Raw genomic sequence first — 20606 nt, forward strand, 5'->3', positions numbered from 1 at the left:
CTCCAGAGGAGAATTATGGCTGAGGTATCAGTCAGCTGAAATGTTGAAATATTCTATTTTCCCCAAGTGCAAATTGAAAAGTTATTCACTCACAAACACATCATTTAGATTAACTAGAAAAAATGTGTACATTAAGACTAATTAACCTTTACATTACCTTGTATGGCTATTTGAGGACAGACTTTCCCATGGTTGGACACTACACCCAGTGACCGCAAAGGCACCCCCGCAGCTGCCGTCCAGCTTCATCAGGAGAGCTTTTGCAGCGTTCTCAGCAGTTTTCCTGCAATCGTGTGCTCTCTTCAGCATCTGTGTGATGTTCTCATCCCCGCTCTGTTCAGCTTCATCATAAAATCAGATATAATCGTTAGATAAATCACCCGATGGCCATCCATAGATGATCATATTACATTGTATGAAAGATCCTTTTATTGCAGAACTAACGGAAACTGGCAGGCAATAAAACTAGATAATCTATGATTCACTAGTACATTACATTTACCTGGTTTTTCTTTATGGTGAAAAGAAAAAAAGCAAATACAATTTGCTCCTAAAATGTGTTCAGTATTTAGGCGCAGGATATTTTACGGTGGATGAATATAATTGTATTGTGAATGCATCACTAGTGAAATGCCACTTCAATTTGCATTTTACAAAGACGATCAAAAGGAAAATAATTCAGATACATTATTGTTACAGAGATAAGTTTGGGATTAAGAAATGACATGGTTGGTATCTTATAATGTTTGCTGCAGGCTTTGTTCTCTGTAGTCACCAATTCAAGGTCTTAAACTACATTCCCACAGGGAGTTTTGCTTCTGATGCCAAATTCCCATTGATAATGTGTGGGAAATATTTCTGGACACAACTAAACTATTTATTACAGTCATTTATGTCATTTTTGTCAATAGATATGGCAGATGGGCAAGTAATGATTTATCAGTAATATTGAGGCCACCATGAATGCTGGTTTAAATCCTGAAATTTGACAAATCTCTCACGCAAATCTTTATAACAAAAGTTTGCTCTGCTTAGTACAGTAAAATTGAACATGTCACCAGATTTTATATAACTAAACTCTTAGCCCCCTAATAGTTTACTTATTTAAAAAATCTCCATAGTCATGCGAAAATGAGAGAAGAGTCATTTATTGCTTGAGATGAGTCATTTTAGAAGCTGTATGGGTAGTATCAGTATAGGTGCCCCCCTCTTCAGTACAATAGTACCTAGAGATACATGCTAGAACCAGAGATACAGGCAGTAGCTACACTGGGGATCAAAATTAGAGACCACACAATTTCCTAATTTTTTATTTATATGCAAATTTATTTGGATCCGATGGGAAACATCATGTTACTTAATAAACCCAAAGTGTGTGGAAGATAGTGGATGAGGTGTCATGGTTTAGGGAACGTTTTCTGCAGCAGACTGGACCTCTCATACAGATACATGGCAGAGTGAATGCAAGTGTGTATCAGAACCTTCTTCAACAACATGTGGTTCCTTCCTTGCATTCTTCACTCAATCAGTCCAGAGTCCTGATCTAAACCCAACAGAAAACCTCTAGAAAATCCTTGTTGACAAAGTTATGGGCAAAAAGCCCACAACAGTCACAGAACTGTGGAAGAGACTGGAAGAAGAGTGGTCCAGGATCTGACCAGAGCAGTGTGATATGCAAATTAGCCTGTGGTGCTCTCCACCGTATTATCAATTATGCTCGCACCGGGACCTTGCCTGCCGCGCTCTGAGTGCCGGGGAGATTTGAAAAGAGCCGATGACATCACCAGCTCTCAGTATACGGCTGACATCATATTACAGTGGAGAGCATTATATTACAGTGCAGAGCACCACAGGCTAATTTGCATATCTTATAAACTTTTTACAGAAATGCGGCCATGCAAAGATGAATGTTGGGACTCATGGGGACGGGATATGGAGGTATGCAATAGTCATCTAGCATCAGGTAATCTTCTGGTAGATGTCCTTTAATTTTGTAAAACACTGTTGAAGTGGCATGGTGGACCCCTTACAAAAAAAAAAAAATCCATCAAATGTTGATCAATGGTGATTACATTATTTCTGAAGAAAATCAAGTGATCATACATTGCTCTCTAATTTTGATCTCCAGTGTAGATCTACACCTGCCTCTATTTCTGGTAGTGTAGCTCACAGAACCACAAGCTGCAATCTGGAAGATGAGATTATTATATTTAACATGACAGCCTGGTTCTAGGTACTATACAACTGAAGGGGCATCTGAAGAGACCTTTCTACTCCACTTATCTTAGGCAATAAATGACTCTTCATCTAGTTTGCAGACTTGGAAAGTGATTTTTTTTTATAGGTAAATGGACGAGATTTCACATAAACGAGGCAATGCTAGAAATTATATTTCATACTCTTTCCAAGTGGGCTGGTAGCTGGGTGGGGTAAAAGCTTGTGACAGTCTCCCATTACTGGAATCTCTAACTAGGTTTATACTGCCCCATTTAAAGGCACCAAAAATTGTAACAAATATCCCAAGTACAGTAATGGGTAACTTTTATAATTCATTGATTACATTTCAGAAAGTCAAAATTAATGTTCTGCAAAGGAAACCCTGTTTGGAGTTCCCTCTATTCTGCGTTTGCTTTCTGAGTGCTTGTTTTCATGACCTGTTGGCTTCTCATACAGTTGCTGATTGACAGCTTTCTCCCCAAGCATAATGTGGAAAGAAAGCTGTCAATCATCTGCGGAAGGACCCAGCAAAACCTGAATGCCAGCGATTTGCTTCTACTACTTCAAATAAAGTCTGATTTTATGAGCTGCATAAAAAAGTGATCAGGTCACTACTTTATGTTGCATAACAAAGGTAGTAAACTGGAGACAGATATCCTTTAAATAAGGCATCATGAAAAACAGTGTAAGACCAACTGTACATAAAAAGTGCACACAATATTTATAGATCTGGATATGGCTATAAAACCTAACAGATGTATATGGAAATCAATTTACAACCAAGCAGAAGCTGTACAATTGACCATAAATTTCATTGCATGCAGGGGCATATTTAGATGTGTTATTTGACATAGGTTATGATATTTGTGAGCGAGAATTATACTTACCTACAGTTCCGACTCCAGCAGCTCTGAACTGTCCCAGAATGAGAGACTGTTCACTCTCTGCGAGCGCCAGCAGTAATTCATATGCCTCGATACACTGCTCACTAAACCATAGGAAGAAGGGAAATACCAAATCAATAGTTTATATCAGCTACTGTACATCATATTAGGACAAGCAAGGAAGGGCTTGACATCTCTAAAAGGTAGCTCTTAAGTCTCTGACCCATTGCTGACCTTAAATCTCAGCTGCATTGTAAAAGCTGATGGGCATTACACGCAATCTGTGATTAAACTTGAGAATAAAGCGGATATAGAAGGAAAAAATACCTATAAAGGAAAGGATTAGCTTGTCTACAACGTCCGGGAAAATAAACTGCAAAATCCCTGTGATACAGGCCACTAACTTTAAGTATCAGCAAACATGACTTTTAGATACCAGCTGTGGCATCATTTTGTTCTTGGATTATTATACACTCTAAAGGCAAATGGAAATATTCGGGGACCATGACGATTTATTATAGGAGAAAAAGCAAATAAAATATATAAAAAGACAAGTTCAATTAAAAGATTTAAAATTCAGTTAATAGCATCTCAGCTCTTAATCCAAAGCTTCCCGAATAGAGGTTATAGAGTTTGTGGGTACAGATCCATGGAAGACAATGAGACTTCTACGAGAGCGTAATAGCTACTAACAGGGGTAATGTCATATTACCATCAACAATGTGACACTGTACTTAAAATATATATTTAAAAAAAACCCTACTAAATAACTAAAGTTACCGTACATACAAGAGATCAACTAAAATCTAAGTTTGTGAACGAGTTCTTGTTGTTTAATTAGGAGCTATCAGACCTTTACAAAACACTGTCAAATTTACAGGAACGCTACCATTAGAATTCACCATAATAAACCGGCAGCTTGCTTCTTCTGGGCAACCTGCTGCAGACGCTGTGATGATTTTTTTTATGGCCTTCCTTAATTTTTTTTTACTTTTTTTTTTTAGCTCTGCCTTCTCCTGCCACAGTCACCGTCCGGCTTCTTTCAAATACATGCACAGTCTACCAGTATCCTGCTCTGCTGATCCCCCTGCTATTTAGTGTGTGGTGGTGCAATAGATTAGGAGAAGCCGCCAGATCTACAGATAGACTGCACCGGGGCAGGAGGAAAGAGCCGAGCAGTGATGCAAACAGGAGGTGGCAGAGTGGATCAAGTGGGGTGTGTAAGGAGTGCTCTGGAAGGGGGTTTAACAGCCTGTGATGCCATGGCGACACCCCCGAGGCACTTCTAGCTCATTAGCATATTTGTAAAAGTTAATTTAAGGAGACCATCAAGAAGCAAAATAAACAAAGAGGCTACATCATGGTGCCCACCGGATAAGGTTGTGGAACTGGTTTATCTTGGAAAATTTTTTTTTTTTTAAATAAAATGAAATTTAAAAAAAAATATATATATAAAAAAAATAGAAAAAACAGTACTGACCAATCCAATCCCCCACAATCCGTAACGGATACTCTAGTGGTACTCTGCATTTAATTCACAAGCGTCCGTAGAGTGACTGCTGTAATCAATCAATGGTCATGTGCCAAACTAATGACCTCATGGCTCCTCATTGCCGAATGATGAGGTCAGTTCAATGGCACTTAAATAAAGAGGCCACTATTTTTTGTAACACACATAGAAAAAAAATATATTGCATTTCCTAGGTGTGAGAAGATTACAGTGGTGTTTCTAACTTTTCTAGCAGTTGTTAATTCTCCACAGACTTTATAATCCTGTTAAACTACATATTATTCCCAATAACAACCATTCTGAATTCCTAACAGGTACAAAGTTACTGCAGCTTACATCTGATTTGCATACTAAATGTTATAAGGATATATTAACATAAAGTAGATTTTTGCTGAGACTAAAAGCAGCTCTAATCAGATCTAGACAAGGTTATTTTTCTGTTAAAACGATTTCTAGGGGGAAAAAAGGCATAAAAGAGCTGTATAATCCGCCACTTGTGCATATACTTGTGATGCGCATTACAGGCCAAGACAACCCACTGTGTACTCTGGATTATTGTGCAGGGATTTGGGAAGAGCGCCCCTGGTCCTCACCTGTACTGTAGCGCCAGCCTCAGGGCGGTTGCGTTCGATTCATACTTCCCCACCAGCATGCTCATTCGTTCGGCATTGCTCTTGCACTCTTCCAGCGTTATTGTCAACAAATCATTCTGGGATTTTAAGTGCTCAATTCGGCTGCAGAGAAAAGATCAATATTTTTACCCTGCCATGTAAATCACAGCTTGTTTTTCTACTTTTCCAGAAGACCGCATTGTAGTGAAAGCAATAAATACAGCAGCGTATGCTGAACTTCAGATCAATAAGCACTTAGGTGCAATAATCATAATTATACTGGCCGATTTTTTGGGGGAGCACGGTTCCGCATAACCTCTGGAAAACGACTGTATTCCTATTGTGGATTTTCTCCTTTCCTATAGTACTGGCATCAGTTTAACAATGTGCTATGATTAATAATGAATGATTTAGTTTGTATTCTTTAGTATCACTGCTACAGGACTTTGGAATGACCCATCTACAAACAATAAGGACCGAATAATATGCAGTACAATAGTTCTTACATTCCATCTACAGACATCCAGGCAGATGGTTAAAAATAAATCTGTTTTCACAAGTACACTGACCCCAAATCTAATGTGGATCTAACAGATAATGTTTTAAAGGGTTATTCAGCAAGCATGATAATAAAATAAAGGATTGTACAATTTGGCACATAGAGCATACAATAAATTATTGTGTGGGTATACAAAAGAATACACTTTAATTCGCATAAACAGAACCCTCCAGTGTCATCTACAGCAATCACTTTTTCTAAGCGTCAGATACTAGTGAATGTCCACTAGCTAAATAAAAGTGCAGTTAAACCCTGTACCCTGTTAATTTAAGCACATTTTCAGCACACAGCATCTTACAGTACTTACAGGGATCATAATGTGTCTACTTAGAGAGTCCCTGCCCACACTCTAGTATATTACCATCATTGACTTATAAGAGCTAAAACAGCAATAAAACTGAGTACAATTGTAGAGTAAGGGGGTTCATAATTATCTTTATTGTGTAAAAATTACTAGGGGATTACAATTTGAGAACTTTCTTTCATGGAACCCCTTTAAGCAATAGGTAATTTTCTGATGACACACAGACTTTAATTTTCATCTTATAAGCAACAAGATTGCACTTTTTATTTGTAGCTTTTCCTACAACATTGTATAAACTGAAGCTGCCATCGACAATAGCAGACGGCAAACAGAAAGGAACATGATGCCATTATCGAAGCAAAGTCCATACCTGCCAACATTACATTCTCTTGTATAACTGGCATAGGTTGGAGCATGCCTTAATTTGTCCCAATGTTCCAAATAAGAAATCTGGCATATTCCTCCAATCAGGAGTATGTGCCTGAGCTGCTTTTGTACATCAGCACAACTCTGTATGTATTGACCCACAAATAATGCAATGGCGACACACACAAAGAGAGTCATTAGCTCTCTTCTGAGGATAAGCCTCTAAATCTTCTCATTTCTTCTCACCTGTAACCCAGATGGTAGGAGTGATATGGTTCTCGCTCACAGATTAAGAGCAGATTTATTGCTGCTCAAGAGAGCTTTTCGGATGTTCTCTACCTGTATATTACTGATTGCCAGACATAATAGCTTGTTGCAAGCAGTTCCATCTGGAATGCGTGCAAAGGATTCCAAAGAAGCAGCTCTCTGGGAATAAAGGCACAATGTTTTCTCCCCTTTACAGTTTCATGTTCTTTCTAGTAAATGTAAGTGATATTACTCCTAATACAGAAGGCAACAATCCTACCCGGCAATCACTGATCGTATATCTTCAGCATAAGGCGAGATCTGCGCTTACTAAATGTCACTTGAGAGTTATTTTTTCAAACAAACACAATTCTGCCTGACATGCTTTCCAATATCTGCAATTTATTAAAATGCATTTGCCAGACTAGAAATAATGAAGAATTTCTTTCTCTCAAGGAAGTAATTGGCAACAGGTTGGGGAAATTTATTCAGGCAATTTCTCCAGTGTACTGCCGACCTTCTTGAGGCTTCCTGCCACTTATTATGGCACCAATGCTAGTTGTTGTTCTTGTCAGGCAAAGATATGCAGCTTTTAAACCAAAGTAAGTGTTCTTGATAAAATGTGGCAGTGGTCCCTAGTAGGTCTTTTTGGAGATCACATGGTCTTGTTTGATTCCTTATACATTAAATAATAGATATTGTTCCCAATTGTACTATACACATAAGCCCTTAGCTGAGCATGCATGTCCGCTAAACAGAGATTGAGTAATGAGCCTCTGCTGTCTTACCTCCTCGATTACAGGATTATGCACATTATATAGGCACAGTCAGGATGGATTAACATCCACTGCAGCCAATATCAGCTAAACATATGGCCATCTCAGCACATCATGTATAAAACACTCAGACCCCTTTTATACCAAAAGTTTTTGCTGTCTGTTTTTTGATACCTGTATTTGCAGGTAACTTAGGTTTCCACTTTGTGTTATGGATTCATATTCATTGACATTTTTTTTCCTAGTGCTGTGCTTACGTGGCTGTAATCTTGGTGTGTCTAGTGCCTTTCCATTGAAGTTTAGGTTTCTCACATTTTTCTGGACTGCATTAAAGGGGCTTTCCACGAAACAAGTTAGGCCCTGTCCACAGGATAAGGCCTAACAACTTGCTGATCGATGGGGGTCTCAGTGATGGAACCCCGACAGATCACTATAACGAGGGGTTTGATAGGTACCCAGGTACCTCCGTCAGACACCTCATCGCACCCTGAGACTAATGGAGCAAAAGGCCGCACATGACCGTTCTGCTCCATTCATCTAACGGAGATTGCAGAGCGCCGCCTATGAGGAAGGATAAAACAAACTAAAATGGGTGAAAAACAGTGTAAAAACAGACCTAAAAGCCCTTGTTTGCAGAGGAGGCCCATTTGCCTGGTCAGAGAATCACAAGATTTCTGAAAAATTCCATCAGAAGTGAACAGGAGTTTCAGAAATGCCATACTATAGAATACAGAGATAAAATGGATGTTACAGAAACAATGTATGTGCAACACCCTCGCCGATGCAATGGCGAGGTAGTGCTTGCGAATACGTCCCACCTGTAGGTAACACCACATTACACTACATGGTCCTTATAGGATCGAGGGGAAATTGCAGTGGTTAATCCTGCCTGGCAAGGCAGATGTTAATATGTGATGTAATTTCTATTATCCAATGATATGTGTTGCATCCTGTCTCTGTGCACTGAGAGGTAATTGGAGGAGCAGCCACCACCTGACCAAGGGAAGGTAATAAAACCTCTGGCCAGGAATGTTCTAGAGAAGTCTCTCCCCAGAGAGAGAAGAGAGCAGTCTCTCCCAGAAGGGAGAAGAGACCGGTCCTAGTCAGGCCCTCTGGGTCTGTAGGACAAAAGCAGAGAGTAGTTAGCTGAGCAGCAGCTCAGAGTCTCTAGCATACCAGACCAGTGCAGGAAGAGCCTAGCCCCTGCCTGAAGTGGAAGATTAGACTAGAGCTGGTGTAGTGAGGAAAGGGGTATCATCCTACCTTCAAGGGTGATACCTGAAGAGATCCAGGACCGAGCTGAAGCATCCTCTAGGACACAGCTGCCTCCCAGCCTGCCCTCCACATCCAGGCTGGTGAACTACATCCTGTGGCTCCCTCCAAATACCTCTCCAGTACTCCACCTGTTAAAGACACGTTTTCTGCAGTTCCTGCCGGTTGCAATAAACGAACTGTAAGTTGTTTTCTTCAACCTCTGTCTCCGTCTGGTCCCTGCTACTACAACTACCCTCATCACCGGCACCCTGTCCATCACCCAGAGACTCACACTCGGGACATTAAGGGGTTGCCCCAGGGAGACCCGCTCTAGCAGCCTCTCCCTCATCTTTTCTTGCCAACACCACCCTGCTGGAGACCTGCCAGGCTGTAGGACAGCCCTCCGGATCCCCCGTACCAAGCACCGTGACAATAGCGTGCTTAGGCCGCAACCGCCAGCCACTCCGGTACCGCGGGCCCCGGCTGTCACCAGGCCGCACCTCAAAGGGCTAGGCCCCGGTGGGGGATGTTGCAAGTGGCGTCACGAACAGGATTGATACTTCTGTGCCTTATTACGGCATTAAAGACTTTCCTTTATTAAAAAAAAAACAAAAAAAACTGTGCTGCCTAACCCTGCTGCCATCCGGGTTTAGGCCCAAGACTTTGTGTGTTTCTGGACTGAACTGTGTTAATGCTGCCACGTGCTGTCGAGCACCGCTCCAGCACTCGAGAGGTTAATCCTTGCAAGAACTGTGTCAGCTCTGCTACATCCGGCGCTGCCGCGCCTAAAGATTTTTACCTCAGAAACTGTGGCGCAGCAAATAATTCCAGCCCGCCAAAACCTTCACTGGCGGGAAACCCAGATGACGCATCAAGCTCCACCCACGCGCGAAGGGCGCGAACCCCGCCTCCTGTGGCGCAGGAAAAATTAGAGCCCGCCACAGCTCTTGGCGGGAAGGACTTGGACTCCTCCCACTGGCTCGAGGCGGACTTCCTGCCCTGCCTCAGAGAAGCGCCAGAACTGGAGTGGACTTTGGACAGCGAGGACAACGCCATGTGGGGTCCTCCGCCTTTCCCTCCTGTGGAGCGTCCGGAGTTTTACGAGGTCCTAGAGACTATGGTGGTGGTCTCTGCGCAGCCTGTCCGAAGACCCTCCGCTAGACATCGGCTGCACCGAGGATTGACTCGGGCCTTCGTCACCAGGACATGTTACCAAACGGTGACGCAGTACCAAATCCCACCCGGGCGGTTCCTCGTCCCTATCCCGGCTACCATCCCGGTACCGCGGGTCCACGTGGAGGCGCCACGTGGGGAGGCCCCGACTCCTGCTGAGCCAACGCCTGGGCCTGGTGTTGTCGCTCCACCTACTCCTGCTGCGCGGCCTGCTAGCCCCGCTGTGGTGGTTCCTGACCCTCCGGTGGTTCCTGTTCCGGCACCTACCTGTCGCCCAAGGAGATCCGAGCCTGAACCGGAGCCACGAGCCCCAGCACCGAAACCTCCGCAGCCTCAAGGCCGAGGTGAGGCCGCCCGCCGGCGACTCCGAGACGCTGTCTCGGACCAGCGACGCCGAGAGAAGGAGGCCCAGCGGTATATGGCCGGCCGATCTACAGCTGGAGCTTGGGTCGAGAAGAATCGCACCACCGGCATGGTCCGGTTCTTCGACAAGCGGAAGGGCTATGGCTTCGCCACCCAGGACTACACCGGACGGGAAGTATTTATACCCCGCCGGTCTGTCAAGAGGCCTGATCTGCCAGAGAGCCTGCACAACCTGAAGCCGGGAGAGTGTATCGAGTTCTCCTTGCAGGAAGGACCTCGAGGACCCTGGGCGGCTGGTGTGATGCGGATCCCCGACTCCGATGAGGACCGTTACTTCCCGCAGGATGACTGGTATGAGGACGACGAGTGGCCGGAGTCTCCGAACACCTCTTCTTCCTCGGCTGCAAGTCCCCGGGCGGTGACCCACGTGAATGCCCCATCCACAGTAATTGTGAGTACGGGTCCCATTGCCATCCATGGGCCGGGCATGATACAGGGCGCCACCCCCACCGGTTCCCCTGCCGGGAGCATTGCCAGGTCCCGCGGCTCTTCTGTGGGAGAAGACATCCCGGCTAGCGAACCTTGTCCGGAGGTTCCATCTAGGCCCACATCTCCCCTGACTGGTTACCAATGGGGTGATGACCCGGCCCCGGAAGAACCGGAGCTGGAAGGGGCTGCGGCGCTGCCGCAGGGCCCTGTTTATTTCTTCCTGGACCCCTCCGTGGTCCCTGGCTCAGTTGAGCCCCCGGCTGGAACAGCCGACACCCCGGGCGACAGCGCTCCTCTCCCTGAAGGTCCAGAGGATGTTGCTGCACCTGCAGTACCCACTACTGCCACTGGGTGTCCCCAGCCGGCACCTACTCCCGCTGAGGATGGACAGGATTCCCTGCAGGAGCTGGATCCTGTCTTTGCTGAACCCAGCGATACTGACTAATCCCTGAAGGGCTGTCGCCCTCTCCAGGTACTATGTACATATTGTATATTTATCTCCATTTACCCCAAAGAGCCAGAGACTTTCCTGAGACTCTTACCCTTATTTATCTCAGTCAAGAGATCATGTGCTATGATAGCACCCTTCCTCTGCCACAGCAGAGATTCTTTCTTCAAAGGACTCTGTCCCTCTACACAAAGAGGAGACCCTTTGCTTCTTTCATTGCACTTTTCCCCACCTCAAGGGCTGTACCCAGAAGATGGACTTTGTCAGTAGAGACCTTCTGTGAGACTTTTGCCAGATACTCCAGGGAAAAGTTGCTATTGCTATTGACTACTATTTTGCACTTAATGCCTTCCTTTTAGGTATGGACATTCTGCTTGCACTTTTTATGCCTTTCCTTTGCAGGAAAAGAGACATTTGCTACCGTGCTACTCTGAGTAGCCTATCTATCTGTAACGTTATGTTATAAGATGTGTACCCATTGGGCTGCTAAGCCAATGTGATTTTGCTAACCTGTTGCACACTGTCATATCTGCCAGTAGTCTGCATTAACCCTTTCATAGGCTTTTCAGGTTGTAGTGTGGCTGTGTCGGACCGTCTTTCTATGTAAAACACTGACCGCTACCTGATCCCTCAAACTGAGGTTTGCACATGGGGGTAGTCCGTAAACTGCGGGTCTTTAGGGGACCGGGGGTGTTACACAGTTAGCACCTGGATGCCACTCATACATGGGTAAGGTTGTCAGTCAGGAGGTACTCGTGTCGCATATGCTCATGCAATGCAGATAGACACCATATAATTGCCGCCAGGGAAGAAGTGTTGATAAAACAAATATACAGGCCTTGGTGCAAGGAGTGGATTACAGGACATGACACCACACCTTTCCTACTGTACAGTTCGGTTTAATGGCGTCAGCGACCAACTGTCATACAGCTATATTTTTGTCTTAGTCCGACACCAACCCAGGTGCCTGTCTCCAGGACCATGGGCGGTTTGTCCCTACACCTCACATAGCCTGCACTTCCTAGAAGTGCCCTTGGCCCCCTCTGTGCCCCAAAACATCTATAGTCGAGCCGAGGGCGGCTCTTTCAATTGCCCCCGGGGTATGCAACACCCTCGCCGATGCAATGGCGAGGTAGTGCTTGCGAATACGTCCCACCTGTAGGTAACACCACATTACACTACATGGTCCTTATAGGATCGAGGGGAAATTGCAGTGGTTAATCCTGCCTGGCAAGGCAGATGTTAATATGTGATGTAATTTCTATTATCCAATGATATGTGTTGCATCCTGTCTCTGTGCACTGAGAGGTAATTGGAGGAGCAGCCACCACCTGACCAAGGGAAGGTAATAAAACCTCTGGCCAGGAATGTTCTAGAGAAGTCTCTCCCCAGAGAGAGAAGAGAGCAGTCTCTCCCAGAAGGGAGAAGAGACCGGTCCTAGTCAGGCCCTCTGGGTCTGTAGGACAAAAGCAGAGAGTAGTTAGCTGAGCAGCAGCTCAGAGTCTCTAGCATACCAGACCAGTGCAGGAAGAGCCTAGCCCCTGCCTGAAGTGGAAGATTAGACTAGAGCTAGTGTAGTGAGGAAAGGGGTATCATCCTACCTTCAAGGGTGATACCTGAAGAGATCCAGGACCGAGCTGAAGCATCCTCTAGGACACAGCTGCCTCCCAGCCTGCCCTCCACATCCAGGCTGGTGAACTACATCCTGTGGCTCCCTCCAAATACCTCTCCAGTACTCCACCTGTTAAAGACACGTTTTCTGCAGTTCCTGCCGGTTGCAATAAACGAACTGTAAGTTGTTTTCTTCAACCTCTGTCTCCGTCTGGTCCCTGCTACTACAACTACCCTCATCACCGGCACCCTGTCCATCACCCAGAGACTCACACTCGGGACATTAAGGGGTTGCCCCAGGGAGACCCGCTCTAGCAGCCTCTCCCTCATCTTTTCTTGCCAACACCACCCTGCTGGAGACCTGCCAGGCTGTAGGACAGCCCTCCGGATCCCCCGTACCAAGCACCGTGACAATAGCGTGCTTAGGCCGCAACCGCCAGCCACTCCGGTACCGCGGGCCCCGGCTGTCACCAGGCCGCACCTCAAAGGGCTAGGCCCCGGTGGGGGATGTTGCATATGTCTGTGATAAATAGCGCAAAAGTACAGAACCTCTCAATCTAGAGCATAAGGATGGCTATTTCCAGTAGAGCCATAAAGGGCTAAAAAGGAATTGCCCCTGTAAGCTTATGTCACAAATGTAAATGTAAATTGCCACACAGTAATATTTCTATTAGAATACCAAGACCAAGGCAGCAGTCCACTCCACTTTTAAGTATTGTGTTTTTATGCTCATTATGTTATTTTCTCATGCAGAAGTCTTAATATAAAAGTAAATTATATATGTATGTATTACATAACCTTTTGGGTCCCCAAATTTCCAGCTATGATTGATTTTACTTATAAATGGATGCTCTTACCTATTTAATCTTTCAGTCTCGACTTCAAACTCTCTGATTTTGCTCTCGGATATTGCAGAACCATGGGAGTAAAGTGTCTGGAAGATCTCTTGGATATTAGAGCAATCTTGTAAGGAATGTGCCAGGTGTTCAGCCACGCTACTTGATACCTATAACATATAGCAAGGTTTCATAGAATGAAGTGTCCCATTCAAATGACCATCTTTACAGCACATGGTCGCTATATACTCACCCCAATACTGCTGATTTCTGAACCAAGCACAGGCCTTTCTGATGAGGAAGACTCTGACCTGGTCTTTGACAATTTTACACGCTCCGCAATCTACAATAAACATGTATTCAGAAGTTATAAATATTATGCTAAGGTATGGTTATGGTATTTCTTTCAAATAAGACTAAATGTAACTAATAATGTGAAGCATTTTTTTATTTTTGAAATTATTAGTGCATGTGACAATAGTAAACTTTTTATTATCTGTGTGATCACAAGGGAGTTTTTAAAAGTTAAAGTGAAAACATTATATTAAGTACATAGTTCAGACATTTTTCTGGTATTATTCTCACCTTAGCTATGGGAATGTCATTACTGCTGCTGCTTGTGCTCAGCTCCCCGGTGCTTGGGTTCACTGGTCTACTTGCTGAAGTGAGCCGACCAGGACTGGACGGACCTGTCGCCTGTACACTTTGTAGTCGTGTCTGTAGCTCCCGCACCTAAGATACAAAATTATATTTAATCATAATACATTCGCAAGATGTCCCTTATTCCTAATGTAGCACAGCAGAGTCTTCCCACCAGTTATTTCTATTTTTAGGACAGCACTTGGAGCTACGTAACAAATAATAATCATCTCTCTATTGCTTTCCATCAACAAGGTCTAGTAACTTGATGGAAGAACAAAAAAGCTGAAAATAGTGCTGAAAGGAAAATATTTCTCATGGGCACTGGAGTAAATAACCGTACTTCAGATACATCAATAAATTCAATAAATATATTCATATGAAGCTACAGCGATTCTAAACAAATGGAAGAAGTTTCAGTGTGCCAGTTTCGCACTTTACAGCATGTATCCCACTTTCACCACTTATAAAGTACAAAAAGTTCATGAAAAGTGGGTGTGTGGGTGGATAGAATGATCCATAAAATTTAATTCACCTGTAGAGGTAAGAAAAGAAGTCCAAATTGGTGAATAACAATGTTAAAGTTTTAATAGAATTATATGTAAAAAAGGGAAGGGATATGAAAAATATCGGTATATTGATATGGATAAAGTCATAGGATTACCATCCGTCTATGTGGATACTGTAACCCTGCAGGTCATAGTTGGGTATAGGGAAAACACTTATGCTAGTAAGGGAAAAACAACAGTAGTGGAAGGGACAGTGGATAGTAGGGTTCAAACTATCCAAAACTGTACTTCAGGTTTGCACCATGAAATCACCTATGGCAACCTGGCCAGAAAATGTAGAATTTTGGAGTCATAAAATAAAACAGTTTAGAAAAGAATTTTGAGCTTGTGTGTGTCAACACACAAGCAAAAAAATATTGCAAGGACTTGAATGTACTGACCACTATTGTGTGATAGACACTATTTTATAGAGACGGCTACAGCTCTGAAGATGCACCATGCACAGGGTATATGCTAAATCCCAGGATCCATAAAACCCAATTTCTAGAGAAATATATATTATAAAGAATCATTTTAAAACTGTATCATCTTTCTGCCATCTCAATGGAAGTTCTGCGTTCCATTTTCCATTACTTCCTATGTATATTTACAGTCGATACACCCAACAACTAATATATCACCATCATCTCTTAAAGGACATCTACCATCAGGATCAAGGATTGTAAACCTAGCACACTGACTAAGCATACTGGTGTGTGCCCTCTATGGCAAGATCTGCTCTTCCTTAAGCTTCGTGTGCCCTTGTTTTTAAGAAAAAAAAAGTCTGAAAAATGTATGCAAATGAGTCTGAGTGGCTCCAAGCTCCATTAACACCTATGGAGCTTGGAGTCCATCAGGCTCATTTGCATAATTTTAAAAGCATTTTTTGTATACACCATGGAATAAGAAGCTAAAAGAAGAGCGGATCCTGCCAGAGTGGGGAACACACCAGTATGCTTAGTCAGTGTGCGTGGTTTACAACCCTTGATCCTGGGGGGTAGAGGTCCTTTAATATTTGTTATACTGTAGTCTCACCTTTTTCATTCTGTATTTCTATAGAAATGATGCGCTTGAACATGTGTCTAGCGTGGCTGTCTACAAGTGTGGCTCTGGAGGGTTATGTAAGGATAGTATAATAGACACTTCTGTTGTGATAGGGTTTCTCATTACATTTTATATATTCCCCATATTTTGCTTTCGGTATAACTCCCAGTGTAGCACTATCTATAACAATAAAACTGCTTTATATATTATGTATAGATTTGTCTGCTTGTCTTTGCCCATTAATATTATTTTATTTTTCCAGACCCCAGCAGACACTATATTTACTGTGCAAACCAATGAATAATTAAGAGATGGAACATAATAAGGGAATATGATTGCATTTGTAAGCACGTGTTTACCGAGGACAGAAAAGCAGAATCCACTCTGAATGACTGTGTTGCAGATACCCACTGACACAATACAGATAAGAAGATAGAAACAAAAGACTGACAAAGTCCCCCCCCCCCCCCCCCCAAGCTATTAGCCAGGCCTCAGCCTCGGATTAGAATTACAGCCCCTAACTTTGCACTTGTGTGTACCTTCACCTCTCATCAGTCACATGAGCCCCTGTGATAAGAGACTGGCAGGCAACCAGAAATCCCAGCCCGAGGAGCTGTGATTGATGACAAGCTGAATTTACTCTAATCTCATAAGTGATGGATCACAGCCAAGAAACAGAAAAGGGAGTCTTAAAAAGATGCCAATAGACAGGTGGAATAAACCCTGGTCTTCTAGTAGTTCAAAGCCAAAATATAAAAGCGTGCAACCAATATCCTTAATTATCATCCCTGCTTAATACATTTTATATAAGATGTATTGATTGATCCTACAAGGATATGTGAACCATTGCAATATTTGTTTTTATCTCTGTTGTGCTATTTGGTGTTTTTTTTGTTGTCTGTTTGTTAATCTATCCTCCCATTTAAAAGACTTCACCCCCAGTAGCGTATGTGTGAATAAGCTCATACAAACCAACATTTAAATATCTTCCATTTAAACTTCCAAACTTATTTTTTGAATAAATAAATGAATAAAAAATAACCAGCAAAGACTCCCTCACTGAATTGATCAGGGGCGTAATCTTATATTTAAATTTAATCTTAATTTTATATCTGTTGTTGTAAACTATAGCTCTGCTCACAACTGGGATGTGGTTTTTAGTAATTGGAATCTCTGATGAAATTCTGGATACATTACAAGTCAGACACCAACTGTTTCTGTTGGACCTAAGTGACCCATATATTTACGAGGAGAAAAGTGATGTTTGCTTTGAAAGATAGAAACAGAATATTTAGCTGCGGTGGTCTCGGTCACCCCTCCCCTCTCCATAGACCGTTACGTTACGGGACCTCTGTAAATGGCAGCCTCTCAGTTTAGTGGAGGTAGAAAAGAGCCAGATAAGTGAAGGAATTTTTTCTTTCATAACATACAAAATAGTTTCCTATAAATCAAACAATAAACTTCAGTGTGCAGCAAGCAAGGACAGTCCACTCTAGAAGCGCATCTTCCCGAAGTCAAAACGTTCTTTTTTTTTTTTTTTTGTTACAAAAGGTAAATAAAAGGTGTATAAAAACAACGCGTTCTGGCATTGGTCTAATGCCTTCATCAGGTTAAAAACCAATAGAAATACAAGTGTTTTGATCAAGCACTTCCTCGAGAAGAAGACACCATCTATTATATGCTTATATAACTTACATCAGAAGGTGAGCATGTTACTATCTCATTTCCACTATTTATCACCTGCACTTGAGTCTCCTGTACTTTGTGTTGCCCTATATCCTCTAGTCCGTTTTTTCTACTATAAATCACTTGTATTAATGATGCCAACTTTGTTGAAAAATAAGTGATCATTTAAGAAAACCACAATTTTAGAAAGAAAAAAATAAGGAAAACAGAATAAAATGTTGACTTTACAAAATGTAATAAAATTATGTTGTTACATACATAAACCAAAGAAATCAAGACGGCCAAAAGTCAAGTGACTGTTGGCATACTAATGCAAATATTCTTGACATATTTATTTACATGGAAATGTATTAACTTTCAGTCCTCTATAAGTTACATGAATGTTCTACTCATTTGTTCTATTTCTGCTGCCTTATTACTCTGATTCTAGACATCAATTAAATATATATTATTGCATGATCCTTCAGCAAAACTTCTTCAAAGATATTCTTGAGTCCAATTACTGCCGAAACCTTCTTTTAGGTGGCCCCAATGATCAATTAAAGAAGTTTTCTTGGTATCCTGCTAATGTTATGTGCAGATTGATAAATTCCTTATAACATCTGGCTCCCAGGTTTGCAACTCTGATGTAATATTGTCTTCTTATCTGTGCTCCTATTCCCCCATCTAAACTTATAACAATGTAAAAGAACAAGAATGCATCCTTTCTTTAAAATGTCTGGGGTGGTTCTTGCCAAGGTTGGCTTCATTAGATAGTCCGTTACATACAATTTAGACTATACACATGTGTCTGGATGAACTACTCACAATGCCAATCTTAATTGCCTGATCCTTGCTTCCCCTTCTTTGGCACCACCAAAAAAGGTCAGCTACTCATAGTTTTGGCCAATTTTAATGAGCATTGATACTTTAAGCTTCATTATTGGGGTCCACACTGATGTCAGTTATACAACTGATTTGGTCCTTCCTTATTTTTCTAACAAAAACAATGCAGACATGAAGAATTACAGCATGTACTAGTACATTTGTACCTTTTTCTAGGTATTCTTTTTAGTAAAAGTTATCTGCATAAATGTGAATTTAGCCCATCATTTGTTTGGCATATACCCTCACAGTGAGTCCAAGAAGAAAAACTCAAAGTGATAACTTCTTATTACAGAACAGTTGAAATAGTTTGGTTTAGATAAGATTTTAATAATTTCTTCCTTACTGTACAAGTCAATCATTACATACATATTTCATACCAATTGAGAACCAGTCTTTCTATCACATAATCCTGCAGAGGGTTCTGCATTCATGAAAAAGCAATCAGCCTCTCCGTATAGCATTTAATTATTCTTGCAGGCAGTGCTGCAGGTTTTGTCCTGGCTGGAGGATCACATTTCTTTAAACTGTGACCAAGTGTTTCTGTCAGCTGTATTTCATTAAAGTATCTGCCCAATTCTTTCCTACCTTCAAGTGTCTCTTGCCTCAGGACGTGTTCACACGGGAGACTCTCTCCATAAAGCAGATGTTTAAAATCTTGCATTGTAGGTGATCGCGACTTGACCCCATAGTTTCAATGTAAAACCTTATAAAACAGGCATCTATCGTTCTATTTGTTATTAAAGGAAACCTACCACTTGAAGTGGCAGGTTTCAGAAGAAAACACCGAGCACCAGCTCAGGCTGAGCTGGTGCCAGAGCTTATTTTTGTTAGTGTTTTAAACCGCGGTATCGCGGTTTAAAACACTTTTTAAACTGTATAGCCGGCGCAGGGAGGTACGCACTTGGCGCTTACCATGCGCACAACCGTGCACGCGGCTACATAGGAAGTGAAGGAGAGCCGCGCACATGGTAAGCGCCGAGCGCGTACCTCCCTGCGCCGGCTATACAGATTAAAAAGTGTTTTAAACCGCGGTTTAAAACACTAACAAAAATAAGCTCCGGCAGCTGGTGCTCGGTGTTTTCTTCTGAAACCTGCCACTTCAAGTGGTAGGTTTCCTTTAAAATTTATAAAATCTTGAAGTACAAAAGTTTGATATTTCGAAACATTCCACTTACGTACAAAAACCATAAATATATTGAGGGAGGGTGAAAACTCTGGTGATACTTACAATAAAGCAGCTCCCTATGTGGCATGATGTAGTAAATTGCTAACACACTTAGTCTCTTCTAAAAGGAATAGACTCCCAACTATTGACAACTCTGTTTCGGGAATCATTGTCTGTCATCGGTAAAGTGTGAACTGTTTGGGCTAGATGCAGTAGGGGCATGTGATGTCAGAAGGTTTCCTAAAAGTCAAGCATTGATGAACAGGCAGATTCCTAACTCAACATAGCACTAGTAGCATAGGGTTCCTTTTTCCAATTCTGGAAAACTTACATCCAAATTCCTAACCCAAAATCCTTACTGGAGTATGCATAGCCTTTGAGATTCTGGATGCCCATAAAGATTATTTGCAAAGGCAAAGTCTCAAGTTTGCATTCTGTGCTTTTTCAATAAATTTTGGTCCAACTCTTGAAGTTACTTATTTAGTGAGTAGAAAGTGTCTCTTAGGCCCATACACAAGGAGGCGCACAGAGTCATTGGGGACGATTAATCACAATTACTAGAGAAACAACAATAATTGCAATCATTTCCCGCTTTACAACACCTCCACAAGAAGTGGGCATGGAGGGGTATGAAGGGGGCATGGACAGCGTAGTGGGGCATCGTGGGATGTTCCCTTCATAAGTGAAAATTTGCAAGCTGTGGCGCAACTCTACGCCAAGCGAGAGCATTCGGATGTATCCGGTGGTGCCGAAGGGTGGAGGCTTCATCAGCGCTGGTGCATGATAAATGTGTCCTGTTGCGACTATTGGGTGTCATATACCGCTACTTATAAAATCCAAAGGCCAATAGAGTACAGTAAGCACAAATATACTTCTACAAACTCTGCAGGGTTGTATGAAACCCAATACAGCAACATTCAAGAGAGATTTTTATGATTTGTATTTTTATTTCTATTTAAGACACATATTTAATAGTATTAATCAGTTCTGTAACCGCAACAAAAGATGAC

The 20606-nt window shown here is 42.4% G+C and overlaps 1 protein-coding gene across 4 annotated transcripts in view; it reads right to left on the bottom strand.

The window, feature by feature from the left end:
• Positions 1 to 20606, bottom strand: part of MCC (MCC regulator of WNT signaling pathway) — a 218623-nt gene that overhangs the window by 21469 nt on the left and 176548 nt on the right. For all 4 annotated transcript variants that reach the window (XM_072140768.1, XM_072140758.1, XM_072140777.1 and 1 more), the window contains 6 exons: positions 14233 to 14379; positions 13901 to 13990; positions 13669 to 13817; positions 5205 to 5345; positions 3105 to 3205; positions 158 to 341 (listed from right to left, as the gene is read on the bottom strand). In XM_072140768.1, coding sequence (XP_071996869.1) covers positions 158 to 341; positions 3105 to 3205; positions 5205 to 5345; positions 13669 to 13817; positions 13901 to 13990; positions 14233 to 14379 — 812 coding nt within the window. The remainder of the gene's footprint in view (positions 1 to 157; positions 342 to 3104; positions 3206 to 5204; positions 5346 to 13668; positions 13818 to 13900; positions 13991 to 14232; positions 14380 to 20606) is intronic.

This window comes from Engystomops pustulosus, chromosome 1, assembly GCF_040894005.1.
Source record: "Engystomops pustulosus chromosome 1, aEngPut4.maternal, whole genome shotgun sequence".
Taxonomy (NCBI): Eukaryota; Metazoa; Chordata; class Amphibia; order Anura; family Leptodactylidae; genus Engystomops; species Engystomops pustulosus.